Raw genomic sequence first — 21614 nt, 5'->3', positions numbered from 1 at the left:
TTTCCTACAGAGGATCGCCCCGATGGTCAATTCCAACACACTGAAGACCATAGCTGGTGCAATAATCCAGCCCCTCTTTGACTACGGAGTCCACGTATGGTATTGTGACGCCCCACAAGCCCTGAAAACTAAACTACAAACAGCCCAAAATAAACTAATTAGGGTCCTGCTTAGACTTCCCTATCAGACTCACCTCACCGCTACTCACCAGTTAAGAGTGGGGTGGCTCAGAGTAGTTGACAGAGTACAGCAACTTGCAATGGGCCTGGTGTACAAGATACACTACACCACTATGATACCCAAGTACCTGTCAAAATACTTTATAAACATTAAGGATGTCCATAATTACAACACCAGAGGCAGCGCCACAGATCACTTTCAACCCAGAGTCAAAACCAACAAAGGGTCAAACTCTTTTTTCTGCTATACCACCAAAATGTGGAAAGCCTTACCGAAGGCCACAAAGGAGTGTGGATCACTAGCATCCTTTAAAATTGCCCTGAAAAACCACTTACAGGCAGCAGCCGTTCGCAACTGGTAAAAAAGAATCTAGCCCAACCCTACCCTCCCCTGCCCCTTCTTTGTATATACTGTTTGTTTTGACTTACTGTCTTCTATTTTGTTTTTCTTTACATATCTACTGCATAGTACTGTGTTCTATTTGTCTGTCATTCAATGTTATATGAGATACTTCAATGGTTTCCAGTGGAAATAAGCTTAGTCTTTTCATGGATCTCCTTTTAGTAGACCTTGTACCAGTGAACTGTACCGTCATGAAACTGTACCTTTTCCTATGCAAACTTCTAATAGTCTTCAATCAATCAATCAAATCAAACCGGAAGTCTTATATTTATGGCCTCTGACACCGGACGTTGTACATTTGCTCAGTTCACGCAGCTGCATTTTAGCCCTGCATAACCTCGCCCACCAGGCTTTCAGAGAAGCCCTGTATGACAGCAGAGCCAGTAGAGCAGATCTCCAAGTTCACAGCGAGTCCCGGCCGGGCACGACACGCTGTGAGCTTGGAGATCTGCTGTTTTCGACATCATCGCGCAACGGAAAATGTGACCGTTCTTCTTTGTGGACCACCACGGCCCAAACAATCTGTTTGTTTGTGAACAGAGTTGCACCCTGTGGTGTGTTCTTATATTCTTTAATAGGACGGAATTTAAGTTCGGACGTTATCGTTGCGCTGCGCTTAGTTAACAAAGGGCTGGTCACACCTTTCGACAGGTCACCAGTTTCAACGTAACGACAGCCGATCGTAACAACATTTATTTAAAAAAAATAAATACATCTTTATTCAAACGTCGTGACATACAAGACAATGAGCTCATTCAAGAGTACTTCCTGACGTCACCCTGAGCCATTGAGTTTAAAACTCAAAGCAACAACAACTTTGCTTCAGAAGGACATTGAAAACAACACAACATGTACCATGTTCTGGTGCTAAATTATCTTTGGTTGTGGTAATTTGATAGTAGAATATTCTTTTGTTTGAGAGGAATTGTGCCCACACATGCTGATGAAGTTAATAAGCAGTTAAACAGTGCCCTCTTGTGGTTCATTATAGTCAGTGGTGGACTAATAATACTCCACCCCAGTAAAAGTATTCTGAGGTTTGCAAATAAAATACATTTTCTTTTTAATGTCAACGCAAGCTATCAACTATCACAAATTGCATCGCAATGACTTGTTATCTGCGCTTTTCACTAGATTTGAAACAGGGCATAATGTACTTTTACCTCCCTTCCTGGAAATGTAGTGAAATCATAAGTACAGTATATAGTGAATTATCTACAAAAATTAAAACAAAACACAAGTAAATAGTAGATTCCTCAAAATACGTGTAAACGCCAGAGAGTGACGTCAGTCTGTAGTTCTGTTCTGTCTGCGTAGTTCTCGGTCGGACAGAAAGATCTTCCGGTGTGAAAGGTCATGTGATTCAATCCAAGATGGCCGCCCCCATGGAGCTGTATTGCTGGAAAGGCGACTGGGGTTTACCCTCCATAGATGTGGACTCTCTCATCGTCTTGGTAACTATTCTCATACTTATGGCTATTCTGCTTGATTATAGCTATCGATCAAAGCTATTGATCTGTCGCTTTGTTGATCAGGTTTGGCACTTCTATCATTTCAACGTCAGGACAGTGACCTGCTGAGTGACGTCACCATGTCAACTGAAAATGTACATCTCCAACATATTAATGTTAAGACGCTGAAGAAATACCTGGACTTGTTATTCACTCTAAGTAAAAAGTACTTCTATATGAAAATAGTCTGTAACTAGTGTCCTGTAGGCCTATGCATAATTTGGCTTGAGTAAGTACAAAAGTATTGCCATCAAAATATAGCCTAGTGCCAATGTAAAAGTACCAGGATGTATTGACACTGAGGCTTGCCCACCTGCCCCTGGCAGGTAAATAAAACTTTTGGGCAGGTGTAGCCCCATATAGAACCTCACTCGTCGCTGCATACTGTTGTGCTCCGAGATGAGGTCCTATAAAGGTGGTGCAGCGATTGCCCGGACCGCCTCCACATCAAGTTGGAAAACACTCGAAACGAAATTGTATCCAAAAAGTTTTCCATCCCACGGTACATAAAACATGAACCACGGCGTTGGGAAAACGGTTTAAATCGATTATTTAGTCTCATTAAACTCAGAAAAGCCCCTGGCGTATTCTCGCGTGGCCAGACTGTTGCCTAACGCGATTTGCAAATGCTCTTTGGCTACGCTAGACTACAGTACTGGCAACAGTTCCGGTCGATTGGGAAAACATTACAAAACTAACGATTTAAGCGGTTAGTTTCGAGTGTTTTCCAACTTGATGTGGAGGCGGTCCGGGCCATCGCTGCGCCACCTTTATAGGACCTCATCTCGGAGCACAGCAGTATGCAGCGACGGGTGAGGTTCTATGGGGCTAGGGCAGGTGAAGTTTGCTTTCAGGTTGCCTGACCGGGCAAGTGCTCAATGCTCATTTGAGAGTGTACGCAAGCATCACCAACAAACACAACACCAGATATCTGTCTAAAGTAAACAGCTGAATGTGGCCAGCAGGTTGTCTTCTGGTCTGTGAAATGTAAAATAAGAGCACTGTTTATAATGTTTTTACAGTCGCTAAAATATAACATAACACTGTTTATAATGTGTTTACTGTTGCTAAAATATAAAATAACAAGTGTGAAACCATAGACATATTCAATCATAGCTTAAGTATTTGGTATTTGGATTTGGAGGTATTGAGGTATGACATTTTATCGCACAGCCCCAGAAAGTAAAGAAATAAGTGTGAAATTGAGCGGTAATTAAAATCGTACCTATCATTTTATAATGGACGATTTACTTTTCGGGCAAGTAGGCATTACCTTCGGGCAAGTAGAACATGACCTGTACTTGCCCGATGGGCAAGTGCCTCTGAGACCTTGGTGTCAACCCCTGTATTCAATCATAGCTAGTATGTAGGTATTTGGATTCAGAGATATTGAGGTATGACATTATTTAATCGCACAGCCCCAGAAATTAAATAAATAAGTGTTAAATTGAGCGGTAATTAAAATCTTACCTATCATTTTAGAATGGACGATTTACTTTTTGGGTTTGGGCAAGTCAAGTAGAACATGACCTGTACTTGCCCAATGGGCAAGTGCCTCTGAGACCGATCTACAAGCTCACTACTCACGTGACACGTAGTGAGTCTACAACGTAAATAGTAAATATAAACTGTATAGTGGATATGCATCTGAGATGTACCGGAGTAGAAGTTACTATAATGTGTCAAACATTTGAAATATACTCAATTATATATAATTAAGTAGCGTATTTCATTAAATGTGCAGCTAATTGTACGCAATCTAAAGTATATACAAGCCTGTAGAGTGCCAATTTTTTGCTTTTGCCATTTCTTGAAAGTTGTTTGGGAATATGTATGAACATTTTTCAACATTTGCGTCCTAAATGTCCAGAGTAGAGAGGCTCATTTGAAAGTACATAAAAGAGAGTGCACAGTTATGTGGAAATAATGACAGCTAACACAATGAAGATCTATCAAAATTTGAGATGGTTGCTGTGAAGGCATAGATCTGACACCTGTATGTTGTATGTTGTCTTCAGCCACCAGAGGGCAGTGTTTAACCATTGCTATACTGCCCTACAGTGTACAGTCACATAATGTATGTCCACAACCAAAACTGATACTTTTCAGGATTCGCTTTAAAAAAAATAGCTGATCTACAAGCAAAAAAAAAAAGGATTGTTTCTTGTAGATCTACTCACTCCACTAATGCTGGTATTGTGTCTCTTGTAGGCCTACTCCAAGTTTGCTGGAGCTCCTCTCAAAATCCACAAGATCACCAACCCATGGAGAAGTCCTTCAGGTCAGTCAGTCCCTTCCACCACCCTCACACTAACCTGACAACCCAAACCATGTTTCTGGTCTGTATTTACCTAACCTCGCCTACCAGGCTTTCTGGGGGAAAGCCTGGTGTTCGTTCACTACAGGCCGTTTGGTTTCCGCCTAAAGCGCGGAAACCACTAGAAGAAGCGGCCTCGCTTTGATTTTGTTCCCCCCGTTTGTTTCCCCAATCCCTATTAAAATGATCGAGTAGCCTAGTGTAGTCTTGCCAGATGCCACGAGTTTTCCTCGCAACATAATTACTAAAATATCGCCATTGTCAGGCAGAAACCTCTGTCGCACAAAACTAGTGAAAACAGCCAATCTACAAGCTTGTAGATCTGCTGTTTTCACTAGTTTAGTACATTGTATTGATGATAAATACAAAACGAACGGTTTTGAACATACAAGGTTTCCACCCGACAACGACGATATGCTGTAAATATAAGGTGCTGGGAGTGAAAATTATAATGTAGGGGTGCCTCGGATTAAAAAAATATTCATGGGGTGCCCTGAGACAAAAGAATTGGGAACCCCTGGTCTATAGCACGCTTGTAGATCGACTACTTTGGCATTGAAACAATGCTCTTAAATCAGAACTTCAAAGAGGTGGTGCCATAGTTTTGTAGTACGTTTTCAGTTTCGTATGTGCCTATGGAGTTAACATGACTCTACAGTGGTTCTCAAACGTTTTGGCCTTCAGTAGCCCCATTTCCTGATTATATCAATCCAAGTACCCCCTTTAAGCGACAACAACATTTTGACTAGAAGATACTGACATCAGAAGTTCAGTTTTTATGTCAATATGTTTAACATAAAAGTAAGTACAGGTAGCCTATTGTTTTCTATTCAGTAACAGTAAGGGAGGGGTCGATTTTTATTGAGGGGTGTTACTGGAGAAATTGTATAAGCCCTGATATAAAATGCCATGACCCTCCCTCTCAATTGGGGGAAAAATCAATGACCCTCCCCTGGCATAAAAAAAAAAAAAAAAAGATTGACCCTCCCCTAACAACATGACATTTACCACAGTAAAATTATGCCTAAAACCTTAACTTATAGTTAGGGCTGTCGAGACGATTAATCATACACCTAATTCCAGTTCACTGCAATGTAGTTCATTTCAATTAAGCTCTCACTCCAGTCAGCTGGTCTGAATGATAAAATGACATAATAGGCTATAGAATGGGTCTTCAGGCAAGCAGTTGTGATGAAAACGTAGTCCTTCTTATTCTCCTCACCTCAAATTAAACGCTGGATTATTTACTTTCTTCACATTGACTGGATCCAACACACAAAGATGAGGACGTCTCTCTCTCTCTCTCATCATCGAAAAACACTAACTGGTGGGTGTGGCCACATAAAAACATAATTTGAACACTTTCTGTTCACTTTTATGGAAAACATCTTCCTCCTAGTATCATCATAACACCCGACCATCATGTTTTAGGGGTTAAAAAAAATCATGGCACTGCATCTTTAAACTACCTGAATACTAGAGTGAAAGTAGTCGATCTAGAAGCCCACGTGTCCCAATGCGAAGCGTTGTGAGCTTCTAGATCAGCTATTTTCCTTGTTTCATGTTGATGATTATATCGGTAATCTTTGAAACGTTTCGCCTATAATGACTTCCTCAACACTTCCTGTGATGTGTGCTGTTCTTCTCTCAGGTGTTCTACCTGCACTGAAGACCAAAGATGAAGGCAGCGTGTCAAAAACCACTAATATCATTATTCACCTCAGAAAACAGGTAACTACGACCATTCTGTTCTGTTTGTGCTTTTTATAGTTTAATTCAAGAGTCTTCAACAGGGGGTCCGGGACCCCTAGGGGGTCCTCAGAGTTACTACAGGGGGTCCTCCAAATTTTTATATTAACCACTTGCCAAAAATAGCGCTGTGAGCTTGTAGATCGGCTATTTTCGGCACATTTTGCGTATATACAGTACAGGAGGAAAAGAGCAGACTAAGTACAGAGTGAAAGGTCAAGTTTATTAAGTATTGAAGTGGTTAAATATCTGCAAACACAAATTGACATGAATCCAAAATACACTGACGATTGTGCTGTCAAACAATGAAACTATATGGAAACTCTGAAAAATGTTGTTCATCTCTCAACTAGGGTCCTTGGCCTGAAAACATTGAAGACCCCTGGTTTAATTGTTAGTTTGTAATTCATGGCAAGACAACGGACAATTACAGTAATACAAATACAGTGCAGTAGGGATGACAATTTCATGTCATACCTCAATGGAGGTGTTGAGGTATGACATTCTTTATCGCACAGCCCCAGAAAGTAAAGAAATTGAGTGTTAAATTGAGCTGTAATTAAAAATCTTACCTATCATTTTATAATGCACTCTGAGACCTCAGTGTCACTGTCGACCCCTGCTAAATTGGGGAGAAAATGTTTGGCTACTCTAAATAAATGTTAATAAATAACTAAATAACTACAGATAATATAGTGCTCTAACCCAGGGGTTCCCAAACTTTTTTGGCTCATGGCACCCCATAAATAGTTTTTTTAAATCCGAGGCACCCCTACATAATAATTTTCACTCCCAGCACCTTTTGTATTTATCATCTATAAAATGTACTAAACTAGGCGTTGTGTGCTTGTAGATCGGCTGTTTTCACTAGTTTTGTGCGAGTCTTGTATGATGAAGCAAGGGCTTCGCTTTACCAAAAGACGTACACGTTTGAAACTTGGAGATACGAGGTTTCTGCCTGACAGTGGCGATATTTTAGTGATTACGTTGCGAGGAAAACGTTGAGATAACAGCCATTTTCGTTCGAACTGACTGAAAATAACTTTGTACTTCAAGTTTAAAATGATACTAAATATTTTTTTCAAGTGTCCAAATAAATTCCAAATATCATCAAATGATCTCGCGGCACCCCTGGACTGCCGTCGCGGCACCCCAGGGTGCCCCGTCACCCACTTTGAAAACCCCTGCTCTAACCAACATAAAACCTGTTGTTTTGACCAATAACTGTCACTTACCCTACCTTTTCTTTCAGAAATACAATGCTGACTATGACCTGTCAGCTAAGGAGGGAGCAGACACCCTGGCCTTCGTCTCTCTGCTGGAGGAGAAGCTGCTCCCTGCCTTGGTAAGAAGGAACATTTAACCCATTTAGGCCTACGATTATTGACTGCTTTAACTACTGAAAAATAGCAGATATACAAGCTCACAGCGCGGCACCGAGTGCCGCACTGCGAGCTTGTAGATCTGCTATTTTTGAAAAATCATGATTTTTCTTTGCAAGTCTTTGAATATATGTATTTAAAGGCGATCATTTGTAACTCAAATATTTGCTTCTGGGGGGTCCCTGGAACAACATATTTTGAGATGGGGGTCCGCGGCTAAATACCTGTAATTTTGGGGGTCCTTGACATGAAAAAGTTTGAGAACCACTGATTTAGAGGAAGGATTTAGAAGTCGGGTCAAAGATCGGGTCAAAGATATTCAAAGATTTGCACACATTTTCACGTTTTTTTCAAAAATAGCAGATCTACAAGCTCGCAGCGCGGCACTCGGTGCCGCGCTGTGAGCTTGTATATCTGCTATTTTTCAATGGTTAAGGCTTAAAATAGTGGTTAAAGTGGTTAAAATCTAACGCGACTCGGGCGTGTTCCAGGTATTTGAGTGTTAAAGGGATATTTCACTTTCAAAAAACCTTTGGTAATTTTATCGTCTAATCAGGCTTTTATGAACACCCTGAACAGTTTTTAATTTGCTTGATTCAATATTTACTGTAGATATTTGATGTTACCAGGCCCTCCAGGCCCAGGGCCTCTCCCCACACACACCCATTGTAACTTCAAACTTCATTTTAACCATGATAGATTCATTAAAAACACCCATTATTTTTTTTCTGGTGACTCATATTACCCTCCTAATACGTGAGCAGGCTGTTTTTTCAATAACATTTTTCATTTATTTTAAAAAAATATTTTTTTGTATTTCATTTTTTCCATTTTCCCAAATAATTATTACAAATAAATGAAAACAAAGTTATGGATAAAACACGGCCTGCTCACGTATTAGGAGGGTAGTATGAGTCACCAGAAAAAATAATGGGTGTTTTTAATGAATCTATCATGGTAAAATGGAGTTTGAAGTTACAATGGGTGTGTGTGTGTGTGGAGAGAAGCCCTTCCACTGTTTCCCTGTTGAAAGTGGAATATCCCTTTAACTCACCTGGACCGGATAGTTCATAGTACTACTACTATCACACATGATCAACAATATGATGTGCCGATGGTAGTTAGTCTGCAGCAGTTGTGTCACGCTGTTACTCTTGCCTGTCACACTGTAATGCTTGCCTGTAAGAGCGCACACACACACACACACACACACACACACACACACACACACACACACACACACACACAGCACACCTGTAACTCTGATCAGTTTGGTAGAGTCTCAAAGTGTACAGATCTCCTCTGCACTTTTCCTCCTCACGTGTGCTTTGAAGAGCCTTTGCTCGTAAGATTTCATGTTTTAGTTGTACTTAGACTGTTGCTTTTCTGTATCATGTGCGAATTAGCATATAAATAAAATGCAGCCATAGTCTCTGTGTATGTGTGTGTGTGTTAGGGATGGGACGATGTGAAAATGTCATATCACTATTATTGTGACCAAAGAAATCGCGATTTACAATATTATCGCGATAATCAAAATATCCATTATCTTGGGGCGGAACATTTGCAAAAAAATAGCAGATCTACAAGCTCACAACGCGTCACAACGCAACGCGTTGTGAGCTTGTAGATCAGCTATTTTTTGGCAAAGACATTTGATAGAGAGTGGAAAAAAAGACTATCAAGTATTTTATAAAAGTACCTTTTACCAATTATAGAGGGTTTAAATGGTACCGGATATGCGGCTCGAAAAAATAAAAGGTGAATTGATCCCAGTGTATGAAAGAGGGCGATATCACAATAAATGAAATCTCCACGATACGATTATCGTGAGTGTTTTTTATCACGATAAACGATAATATCGCGTACCGTCCCATCCCTAGTGTGTGCAGATTTACACTTGGCTATTTATTTAGTTTTTTAAGTCTTTTTCTCCACACTCTGTGGTCGCTTCTCGCCCTTAAGGCGTCTTACTTTTACGTTTCTTATTATTCTATGTGCAGATCTACTCCCAGTGGTTGGATGGTAAGAACTATGTGGACGTGACGCGGCGCTGGTACGGAGAGAACATCTCCTTCCCGCTGAACTTCTTCCTGCCCAACCGCATGCACAACCAGCAGCTGGACAAGCTGCGGCTGGTCAGAGGAGACCCCACGCTGGAGCCCGGGGAGCAGCTGGAGAAAGAGGTGCGTGTTCGCCTGAAAATCAATACGATTACACTTGTTTCAAACCTTTAACCAAATTACAAAGATAAGTTTCCACCTGACAGTAGTCTTAAGGTATTCCCATAGACTGTATAAAAGATATGGACAAAGCGAAGCCTTTGGTTTCTATGTAGCGCAAATGACACAATATGGGTCCTTGGCATGGGTGTTGCCATCATAGATTGTAAAGGCACCGGAGGATGCTATTGGCTGCCAACGGTCACGTGCAACCGCAGGGATACATGAGAGAATGTGGTCGGAGCCTCCCGAAATACAGCACACGAAGAAGAACACAGCCGGCTGGTATCAGTTTAGTTGGCTACGCCCCCTGCAACTTTATCATCAATTTTAACATAAATGGGACCTTATTTTCACAAAACACATATCATTGTGATTGAAAGGCAATGTTTAACTAGCGATATGAACCATAAAATATTTATGAAAATGTTAATTAAGGTTAGAAAACGAAAGGGGAAAAGGAATGGGGTTCAATGGAGAACAATTCTTTTTGCGACTGGCCGGGGGGGGAAAACAGAGCAACTAGCGGCCAATCATAGGATGTTTTAGTTCGGTATTGGAGTCATTTTAAATCGGCGGAACTATGCCCCTGGGTATTCCACAATCTCCAAATGCTATAGAGTCTGGAACTACCGTACACCTCCGGAAATCCCAGAGAGGAAGCTGGCAAGATTTTACATAGATTGTTTTAAAGGTGTGTGTACCGGTATGTATTAAGTAGGCCAGGGCTCCCCAATGGGCTGTCTGGCCCCCACCAACCCCAGTAATAATGGTGGTATAAGAGCAGCAACAACACTAGTATATCGTCGTTGTCGGGTGGAAACCTCGTATCTCCAAATTTGTACGTTCTTTCGCAAAGTAAAGCCCTGCTTCATCAAACAAGGCCGTCGCATAAAAGTAGTGAAAACAGCAGATGCCTCGCGGTGCGAGGCGTTGTTTGCTTGTAGATCGGCTGTTTTCACTAGTTTAAATCATTTTTAAAATGATAAATGCAAAACGAACGGTTTTGGACATACAACATTTTCACCCGACAACGAGGATATCTCAACTGTCACTGGAGTAGCGGGAACGCCACCGTCGCCCCCTGGCCCCTGCAATGTTGTGGCCCTCGGCTTGGTACCCTAGACATAATTCGGCCCTTGGGGAAAACTAATTGGGGAACCTTGAAGTAGGCTATTCTGTATTTCATGTATGTGTGTATCTCATGTGTTTTATTTTTTTACAGTTGTACCGTGATGCTCTGGAGTGCATGACCCTGCTATCTCAACGCCTAGGATCACACAAGTTCTTCTTCGGGGATTCGTAAGTACAACCGAGTAGGAATACAACGTATTGCCTGTGCCGGGCTGCCGGCTGACGAGCTCATTACCTTGTAGTATAAACTATAAAATTGTTTCTTCCCAGGCCGTCATCATTGGATGCCTATGTGTTCTAGAGCTGGGATCGGGCCTATTCTTTCTGTCCGTTCCGAAACGTGTCCGACAAATTCATTATGAAAATGCATCCGCCCCAAGCCTGAAGTGAACCCTCGGGTACCGACAGGCCCCGGGTGTTTTTTGGTCGGGTATCCCAGCTCTAATGTGTTCTATAATGTCAGTTGTAGTTCACTTTAATAACCATTTAGGTCTAGAATTATTGAATGCTTTAACCAGTGAAAAATAGAAGATAGCTTGTAGATCTGCTATTTTTGAAAAATGTGTCAAATCTTGCTTCTGGGTGGTCCCTGGAACTAAATATTTTTGAGATGGGGGTCCGTGGCCAAATAAATATCAGTTTGGGGTTCCTTCAAATGAAAAGGTTTGAGAACCACTGACATAGTAGTCTCTCAAGAATCGACTAACTGAGCTCCAGTTAAGTGAAAAGGACCTTTTCTTTGATGACGGCTATAGCCAGATTGTTGAAATAGAAACATAGGTAGGATTCAAAAGACACTTATAGAATCGGGTCAAAATTCTAATTTTCAAGATTTCTCAAAAATAGCAGATCTACAAGCTCGCAGCGTGGCACTCGGTGCCGCGCTGTGGGCTTGTATATCTGCTATTTTTCAATAGTTAAAGCATGACATAATGATACACAATAAGCTGTACCGGTTCTAAATGGGTTTTAACAACCCTGTCTCCTCCAGGCCGTCCTCATTGGATGCCTACGTGTTCTATAATGTCAGTTTAACAACCCTGTCTCCTCCAGGCCGTCCTCATTGGATGCCTACGTGTTCTATAATGTCAGTTTAACAACCCTGTCTCCTCCAGGCCGTCCTCATTGGATGCCTACGTGTTCGGTCACCTGGCTCCTGTGCTGAAGATGAAGCTGCCCAACGGGAAGCTGCAGCAACACCTCAGCTCTCTGGACAACCTGAGCCAGTTCTGTAGCAACATCCTGGTGCTCTACTTCCCTAACACAGGACAAGGTAACATCCTCTACTTCCCTAGTCTCGCGTAGCCAGACAACTATTCCACAATCTCCGAATGCTATATAGAGTCTGGGACGGCAGCTCCCGAACGGTGAGTATTGGAAGTAGCCACTGCTGCACTGAACTGTAGTCCCACTGGAAACATAACAGAAACACAATAGCTCAGACAAAGTCATTCGAGCTGCCTATTATTGTTATAAGTGTATAGTTTAAGAAAACGTTTGAAAACATCATGGAGGTGACACCAATAACACCAGAGAAAGACGAAATAAAGCCCCCAGAAATGTTGAAAGGAGACATAACGCTTCCAGTAGTCATGTTATTGTTACTGCACCAAGGGAGCGGTTGCGTCACATCCGCTTTATCTCGCACTCATCGTTTCTTCCCCGGTTTGCCAGACTATATGCCTGGAGCATTTGACCAAATCGCGGAGGCAACAGTCTGGCCACGCGAGACTACTACTAGGTAACATCCTCTACTTCTCTAACACAGGACAAGGTAACATCCTCTACTTCTCTAACACAGGACAAGGTAACATCTTCTACTTCTCTAACACAGGACAAGGTAACATCCTCTACTTCCCTAACAGGACAAGGTAACATCCTCTACTTCCCTAACACAGGACAAGGTAACATCCTCTACTTCTCTAACACAGGACAAGGTAACATCCTCTACTTCTCTAACACAGGACAAGGTAACATCCTCTACTTCCCTAACACAGGACAAGGTAACATCCTCTACTTCTCTAACACAGGACAAGGTAACATCCTCTACTTCTCTAACACAGGACAAGGTAACATCTTCTACTTCTCTAACACAGGACAAGGTAACATCCTCTACTTCCCTAACAGGACAAGGTAACATCCTCTACTTCCCTAACACAGGACAAGGTAACATCCTCTACTTCCCTAACACAGGACAAGGTAACATCCTCTACTTCTCTAACACAGGACAAGGTAACATCCTCTACTTCTCTAACACAGGACAAGGTAACATCTTCTACTTCTCTAACACAGGACAAGGTAACATCCTCTACTTCCCTAACAGGACAAGGTAACATCCTCTACTTCCCTAACACAGGACAAGGTAACATCCTCTACTTCTCTAACACAGGACAAGGTAACATCCTCTACTTCTCTAACACAGGACAAGGTAACATCCTCTACTTCCATAACACAGGACAAGGTAACATCCTCTACTTCTCTAACACAGGACAAGGTAACATCCTCTACTTCTCTAACACAGGACAAGGTAACATCCTCTACTTCTCTAACACAGGACAAGGTAACATCCTCTACTTCCCTAACAGGACAAGGTAACATCCTCTACTTCCCTAACAGGACAAGGTAACATCCTCTACTTCTCTAACACAGGACAAGGTAACATCCTCTACTTCCCTAACAGGACAAGGTAACATCCTCTACTTCTCTAACACAGGACAAGGTAACATCCTCTACTTCCCTAACAGGACAAGGTAACATCCTCTACTTCTCTAACACAGGACAAGGTAACATCCTCTACTTCCCTAACAGGACAAGGTAACATCCTCTACTTCCATAACACAGGGCAAGGTGGGCCGTGGTTGGTTGGTTGGTTGGTTGGTTGGTTGATAGATAGATGGATAGATGGATGGATGGATGGATGGATGGATGGATAGATGGATAGATGGATAGATAGATAGCTTTATTGATCCCCAAGGGGATATTGGGAGCATGTCGATATTTCAACATAACATTTTGACACATTCCATTTGTTGGACGTGGGTGAATGCTAACCTTTTCTCTGGGGGAAATTCAGATCTCCCATAGCTCATACAGTACATCCCATAGCTCATACAGATATCCCATAGCTCATACAGATATCCCATAGCTCATACAGTGCATACAGGCATGTTGGTTAAAGAGTCTAATAGCGGTGGGGATAAAAGTGTTCTTCTATCACTTTTTGTGGTCACATGTTCAAATGCTGGATTCTTAGATAAATCAGTCAACAACCTTGAGTTGGCTCATGGACCCCGCTCACTGTTGTGTTGCAGTTGATAGTAACTAAATAACCTTGCAAATTACAACTGTGTTTTCTTTCATTTATATGGTAGAAGTGGTAGAAAAGCAATTTACCATTCGAGAGTCGTGGGTTGTTGGTTGTGTGGCACTCGGCTCCGCCTCGTGCCACAACCCTGAAACAGTGGTAAATCAGCCAACAACCCACTCCCTCTCATGGTAAATGGCTTACTTCAAGCGATCATTATTGCAATATCACGAACGGAACATAAAAAATAAAAAATAAACATAAAGGGATGGAGCTCGAAACAAGGGTCCGCTACAAACCCGATAACACATTTATTGAGTACCTGGTATCAATGAGCTTTTGGATTATCAAGCCTTAGATTAGATTAGAGATTAGAGTTTATTTGTCATTGTAACAATACAGTACAGGTACAGGCACAGTTTCATTGTCAACGATCAACTCATTTCCAAAGTACAGTACACATACAAGCACCTTCACAGTACAACGAAATTAATTTGTGCATTTAAGGGTGCACGGCTGCTGCCATTGTACGGCGCTGCCACTAGCCCTATCTTGCTTAAGGGAAAAAGATTGAGAGAGGGGGGTGCAAGCTGTGCGTGTGGGTGAGGGGGAGGGGGGGGGTTGCAGGAATGCTTGGGCGATAAAAAACACTGCTCCCATACAACACCTCCCGATTGTGGAGGAACTGCCTGGGAGAAGGAAAAATTATTGAGCATAGCAGCCCATGTATGACGTCATGTTTAAACTGAAGACAAGAGGCCATCAAGAAGTTATTACAGTACTATTCATAATATGAAGCCATTTACCACTTATTGCACACTAATGAATGATTGTTTTAATGATATTTCTAATGATAATTACTTTTGTCAATTGTCATCTTCATAGATGGTGGTCAGCCACAAACTCACAACAACTGGCCTATAAAAAAAAAGATACCAGTTCTGTTCAGAATTTGTCATCTCACATCTTTCCACAACATGTTAGAAAACGCTCAATAGTGGGCTCAATAAAAGCCCAGCTCAATAAGCAGGATCGATAAGCCATGGGTTGACACTAAGGTCTCAGAGGCACTTGCCCATCGGGCAAGGACAGGTCATGTTCTACTTGCCCAAAGGTCAGGCCCACTTGCCCGGACTCTATAAAATGATAGGTAAAATTTGTATTATGTATATGTATATGTATCTTCAATTTAACACATATCTTTTTTGACTTTCTGGGACTGTGCGATAAGAAAATGGGTATGGGTTCATACATTATTTCCATTTTTAAGTATAGCAACAGTGAAAACAGCACATTAAACCCTGTTCTTATTTTACATTCCACAGACCAGAAGACAGCTCTGTCCACATTTCAGGTGTTTAGACAGATATCTGGTGTTGTGTTTATAGACGGTTGTTGTGTTCCCTCTAAAATGAGCACTCGTCCAGTCGGGGCAACCTGAAAGCAAACTTCACCTGCCCAAGAGTTTTATTTAGGTGGGCAAGCCTTAAGCCCTTTGCACACAGGACAGTTGCGTTTTTTTTTCCGTTTGCTGCATGAATAAAACGCATTGGATTTGGTGTGCAATGCTGTGCGGAATCGGCACTGCGGATCCCAAAAGGAGTCATAAAAGGAGTGATGAGTTTTTTACCGCATGCGACAAGACGCACCAATCGAACTGGGTTCGATCGAGAAAAAAACGGCCGCAGCCACTCGTCGCACTGCTAATTCGGATCCGGTGTGCATGAGGTCGTAGAGAATCATTGTTTTCTTTTTTTTTTTTAAATTAATTGTCCGTTTTATCCGTGCGGATAAACGCGCCTGTGTGCAAAGGGCTTTAGTGTCAATGCCTGGATAACGTGCTCATTATCAATCAAAATGAACGAGCTCCATCCCTGCTGATGTCCTTGTGTTCCTCTCTCTTGTCTCGTCAGAGCCTCCATCCAGTAAGTCCCAGGGCCAGACGGACAGCGGCGGCAGCGGCAGCAGTGACTTTGACAACGAGCCTCACAAGAGACGGAACCAGGCCCTGTCGGTGCTGTTCGCCCTGGGCGCCATGCTGGGCTACGCCATCCTGACGGGCATCCTGAGCATCGAGCGCGTGCAGCCACGGGGGGCGCTAGAGAGGCCCGGCGACGGCGACGACGAGGTGGACGAAGAGGACTAGAGAGGCTTTCCTCCTCCTCCTCCTCCTTTTGAAAGAAGGCGGGGGGGGGGCATTAACCCATTAGAACGGGTACACATTGTTGTGTATCATTATTTTATGCTTTAACTATTGAAAAATAGCAGATATACTGCGAGCTTGTAGATCTGCTATTTTTGAAAAATCGTGAAAATTTGAATTTTGACCTGATTCTAGAAGTGTCTTTTGAATCCTTCTAAGGTTTTTTTTTTTAAAAACCTGTGTTTCTATGTCAGCAATCTGGCCAGCCATCGTCAAAGAAAAGGTCCTTTTCACTTAACTGGAGCTCAGTTAGTCTGTTCTTGAGAGACTATTATGTCAGTGGTTCTCAAACTTTTTCATGTGAAGGACCCCCATCTCAAAATATTTAGTTCCAGGGACCACCCAGAAGCAAAGATCTTGTAGATTTTTTTAAAAATCGTGAAAATGTTCGCATATTTCTGTTTCTGCATCAGTGGTTCTCAAACCTTTTCAAGTCAAGGACCCTCTAGAATAATATGTATTTGGCTGCGGACCCCCATCTCAAAGCAAAGATTTGAGTTACTCCATGCCGCGCTGTGAGCTTGTAGATCTGCTATTTTTCAATAGCTAAAGCATACAATAATGGTTAAAGTAGTAATACTGCGTTCCCGGACGAAATGGGTTAAAAGGGGGCATTAAAGGAGCACTTCACCCATTTTGACTCCCTATTCACTAATGCTTCTAATAAGATGGCACCATTTGTCTAATCAGTCTGTGTCTCATCATCGGTAGGCAGGTTTGGTCATTTCACACACATTTCAATAAAATAGAGCCTGTGTGACCGCAAGAGAAATGGCTTCTACTTCAGCACGCTAACTTTCCAGAGAGAGAGAGACTGTATTCCCCATCGATTTCTGAACTGTCCACAGCCCGCTAGGGATGGGACCATGTGAAAATGTCACATCGCGATTATTGTGAGAAAAATCACGATTTACCATATTATTGCGATACTCAAAATCCATTATCCCGCGGGCTGAACATTTGCCAAGAAATAGCAGATCTCCAAGCTTGCGACGCGCTGTGAGCTTTTTTTCCCCCCACTCGAGTCTTCTCCATAATTATGCGTCTCTTTTTCTCGACGGCGCTTTGTCCGGTGACTACAGTTATTTCACTACTCTCGGATGCAGTCAGCTCCGCGAGTGTGCTATTCCCCACAGATATAAAAAGCTAGATACCTCCTCCGCCGCTGCAGTTCATTGGCGCGACTGGTCAAACACCGCTGGCGGAAGTGCGTAACTGTGGAACTGAGGAAGGCACTCTAGCCCCCTCCAATGGGAAAGTGGGAGTCCTGCCAATCCTGCATCTGATTGGCCTACCGAGCTTCACATTCTGTGACGCACAAGGAAGCGTCCTTCAGAATTCCCAAGAGCCTCGCCTCAGAATTCTGGAGGCTTGCATAGAGTTATTGGGAAGCTTGCCAGCTCTCTTTGACCAACCCCCCCCCCCCCCCCCCCCCCCCCACTGTGCTATTCCCCCCTGGAGCTGAGGAGATAGGGGGAGGAGCTTGTGCAAGGACGCGCTGTGATTGGGAGAAGTCCCTTTGAGCCACAGCCGGTCCATAACGGCACATAACTCGGTAACTGCACTGGGTCGGCTCATGCGACCTTTGCAAAGCTCGACACGGCGACGTGGTGTCTCACGTGGCTCAAGTTTGCCTGAGACGGCACGCCTCCGTCATGGTTAGGTCAATAACTATACTTTGCCAAAACAGCGAGAGAAGCACTTCTGCTCTGCATTGGAATATTGTCTGTGTTACAAGGTTGCTAATCGGATCTTGCTGAAGGGTCATCATCAGGAGAGTACAGGCTTTGGAGATCTTTAAAACCCATGTAGGCCTAGAGTTATTTAATGCTTTAACTATTGACAAATAACATATTTATATATAGATCTGATATTTTATATTTCTTTGAATATATATTTTTAAAAGAGAACATTTGTAACTCAAATATTTGATTCTGGGTGGTCCCTGGAGCAACATATTTTGAGATGGGCGTCCGTGGCCAAATGCATGTAATTTTGGGGGTCCTTGAAATGAAAAGGTTTGAGAACCACTGATCTAGAAGAAGGATTTGGAAGACATTTATAGAATCAGGTCAAAAACATTCAAAGACAAATGTTCACGATTTTTCAATAGCAGGTATACAAGCTCACAGTGCGGCACTCTGTGAACTTGTAGATCTGCTATTTTTTTTATAGCCAAAGCATAACATAATAGTTAAAGGGGTTCAAAAGTGACACAGATGTGCGTTCAGGCGACCATCAGCCTCCTCTTTGTGGCGGTAGATTTTATTGGCAAAGACATTTGATAGAGAGTAAAAAAAAATCAAGTATGTATAATATAAGTACCTTTTACCAATTATAGAGGGTTTAAGTGGTACTATCTGGTATTCACAGCTCAGCAAATAAAAGGTAAATTGATCCCAGTGCATGACGAAGGACGATATCACGATAAATTCAATCTCCACGATACGATTATCGTGAGTGTTTTTATCACAAAACGATAATATCGCTTGTCCCATCCCTACAGCCAGCCCACCAATGCGACACAGACGGAAATGGTTGAAAATGGGTGAAGCGCTCCTTTAACTTCTATATATTCCACATACCGGTATATACTTTATAAGAAAGGACAATGCAGGGAATGGAAACGCATTCCTCAACAACTCAACCGCCAGCGAATCCTGAGTATTAATTTAACTCCGAGGGTACACAAAATACATACACATGGATTTGCACTCTCTGAGTTAAAGGGTTATTTCACTCCCATTTATGTTTTTTCTTTCTATCAATGTCTCCGCTCGCAAAGCCTTGAATATGTCGATAATTGTTTTTGTGTATTCCTTCACGGTCAATGAAGAATCCAGAAGTGATCCATCAGCTATTTTCACAATTTCTGCCTAAAAATGTGTCAATTTGACTGATGTTTTATTTGTCATTTTAGAGGTAATTATAACTCTGAGGGTGTACAAATAGGGGTCCATTTGGTTCCTCTTTGTACACTCAAAGCCTGAGCGACATTCTTTTTTCTTCTTTCTTTTTTGAGGACCATTTCTGTTAAGGAATGTCACACAAAAGAAAACATCTCCCAGGTATTCAGGTCTTCACAGGGTCAGTAAACGATGGAAAACTAAATATTTCTTGAGCGTGAAGTAACCTTTCCAAAGAACACTCATGACATTGTAGGTGGAACTTTAACTTGTTGTGTGTGCACTTTGTTTTTGTTTTAGTTTTTTACATGCGAGGAGGCATTTGTTCAGCTAGATTTGGGTGTTGACAGATTTGACTTGATTTTCAGGTCATTAAAAAAGTTCCAAATCTGAACCATGATGTCTCACAACATGTTTATTTGTTTTAACGGATCCCCATTAGCTGACACCTTAGGGCGCATTCAGACCGGGTCTGGTTGATTCGACATGTTCCTCCTGAATACGATTGCCTACGGGCTGCAGTCCCCGCTGCGCTGGCCAGCATTCACATTGGCCAAGGTTCTTTCATAGCACACTTCATTCAACTGTAATGGTATTTATGTGCCTCATGGGTGCGCTGTGGACAATGGGGCTTTGGGAGATGCATTGGAGAATGTCATGTCACAGAAGAAGAAGAGTCACTTGTCGTGAGTTTAGAGCGAATAATAAAGTTTGACTGCGTTCCTGAGTTATAACTGAACAATACACAACCAAAGCAGTGTAGCGATAATAATCTGGTTTCTTTCCAGGCATTGTAACATGGATGAATGACTTGTTTCACTGATGATAATAGTTTGTTTGGGACCGTACCTATGTTCAGGTTCTATGTTCCCCATTTACCCCCACTAAAAAGGTTCTATGTTCCCCACTTACCCCCACAAAAAAAGGTTCCATGTTCCCTGCTCGACTTAAAAAAGGTTCTATGTTCCCCACCCATCCAAAAATACTGGAAACATTCATTTCTAATTATTAATAACTCAAAACACACAATGGGGAGAAATTACAAATACTAATGGGACAGGGGACACTAGGGACATCTGGACACCATACTTTTGTTATGACTGGGCATCTGGACGAGTGGGCACTTGGACATCTGGGCAATAGGGATGAGTGGGCACTTAGGGGTGGATACATCTGGGCAACTGGGCACCTAAATTTAGATTGCCCACATGTTTTCTTTTTTTTTTTTGGGAACATCCAGTAGATTTCTTTGGTTTCTTTGGGGAACATAGAACCTTTTTGTGGGGAGGGTGGGTGGGGAACATAGAACCTTTTTGTGGGGAGGGTGGGTGGGGAACATAGAACCTTTTTGTGGGGAGGGTGGGTGGGGAACATAGAACCTGGGAAAGGAGGACCCCGTTTGTTTCCAGTGATTATCCCAGCAAGCACATCAGGACCTGGACCAATCGGTGACGTCTCGATTGGGGCCAGATCACAGCCCATATGCCATATGGGGATGGTCTTGACGTCATTACCAGGACGTCATATGGACTTTTTTTGTTTGACAGGATTATTGTTATTGTTTGTAATGTTATTTGAAATATGAGCATATAAGGTTATATTCTGGGACATATCTAACTAGTTATGATATTTATCTGGCCTGGCCTAGAATATAACCTGATTTCAACCAACATACCGGTAAATCCCGTCAAACAAAAAAGTCCATATGACGTCCTGGTAATGACGTCAAGATCATCCCCATATGGGCTGTGATCTGGCCCCAATCCAGACGTCACTGATTGGTCCAGGTCCTGATGTGCTTGCAGGGATAACTTCGATGAATTGGTTGAATGACTTGTTTCACTGAGGATAATAGTTTGTTTCCAGTGTTTATAACTGCGATGAATGACTTCCCTCACTCTGGAGGAGGCGGGGCAACACGATGTACAGCAGAAACACAGTGCATAGAAACACAGGAACCATTTTGATCCAGACACAATAACTGAACTTAAAGGAGTAGTTCACCCCAAAATGACTTTTTTTCTATTTATTACTCACGCCATGGAGACTTGAGTTCAATTATAAGACAAAAATTTGATTATAGTAAATTTACCCCCATGAATGGGTGAATATATTGTAATCAAATTTTGTCTTAGGAATGCGAGGGGGAAAAAAAGTTACACAAGTCTGTGGTGTGAGTAATCAATAGAAAAAAGTCATTTTGGGGTAACATCTGGACAACATATTGGGATTACAAAACCGAAGAACCAAAACTACAACCACTTGGTTGTACACAGAAACATTTTCTAACCTATTATGGTTTCT

At 42.2% G+C, this 21614-nt stretch overlaps 1 protein-coding gene across 1 annotated transcript; it reads left to right on the top strand.

Annotated features, from left to right (window-relative positions):
* The first annotated feature begins 1949 nt into the window (after positions 1-1949).
* Positions 1950-19693, top strand: LOC308292489 (metaxin-1-like). Its single transcript, XM_080734832.1, has 8 exons — positions 1950-2036; positions 4305-4374; positions 6062-6141; positions 7412-7504; positions 9545-9727; positions 10989-11065; positions 12013-12170; positions 16115-19693. The coding sequence occupies exons 1-8, from the start codon at positions 1956-1958 to the stop codon at positions 16345-16347; spliced, it is 975 nt and encodes a 324-aa protein (XP_080590958.1). The 5' UTR covers positions 1950-1955; the 3' UTR covers positions 16348-19693.
* Positions 19694-21614: the final 1921 nt, after the last annotated feature.

This window comes from Nannobrachium achirus (genome assembly GCF_963921795.1).
Source record: "Nannobrachium achirus genome assembly, chromosome: 10".
NCBI lineage: Eukaryota > Metazoa > Chordata > Actinopteri > Myctophiformes > Myctophidae > Nannobrachium > Nannobrachium achirus.
This window is presented reverse-complemented; position numbering and strand designations above follow the sequence as displayed.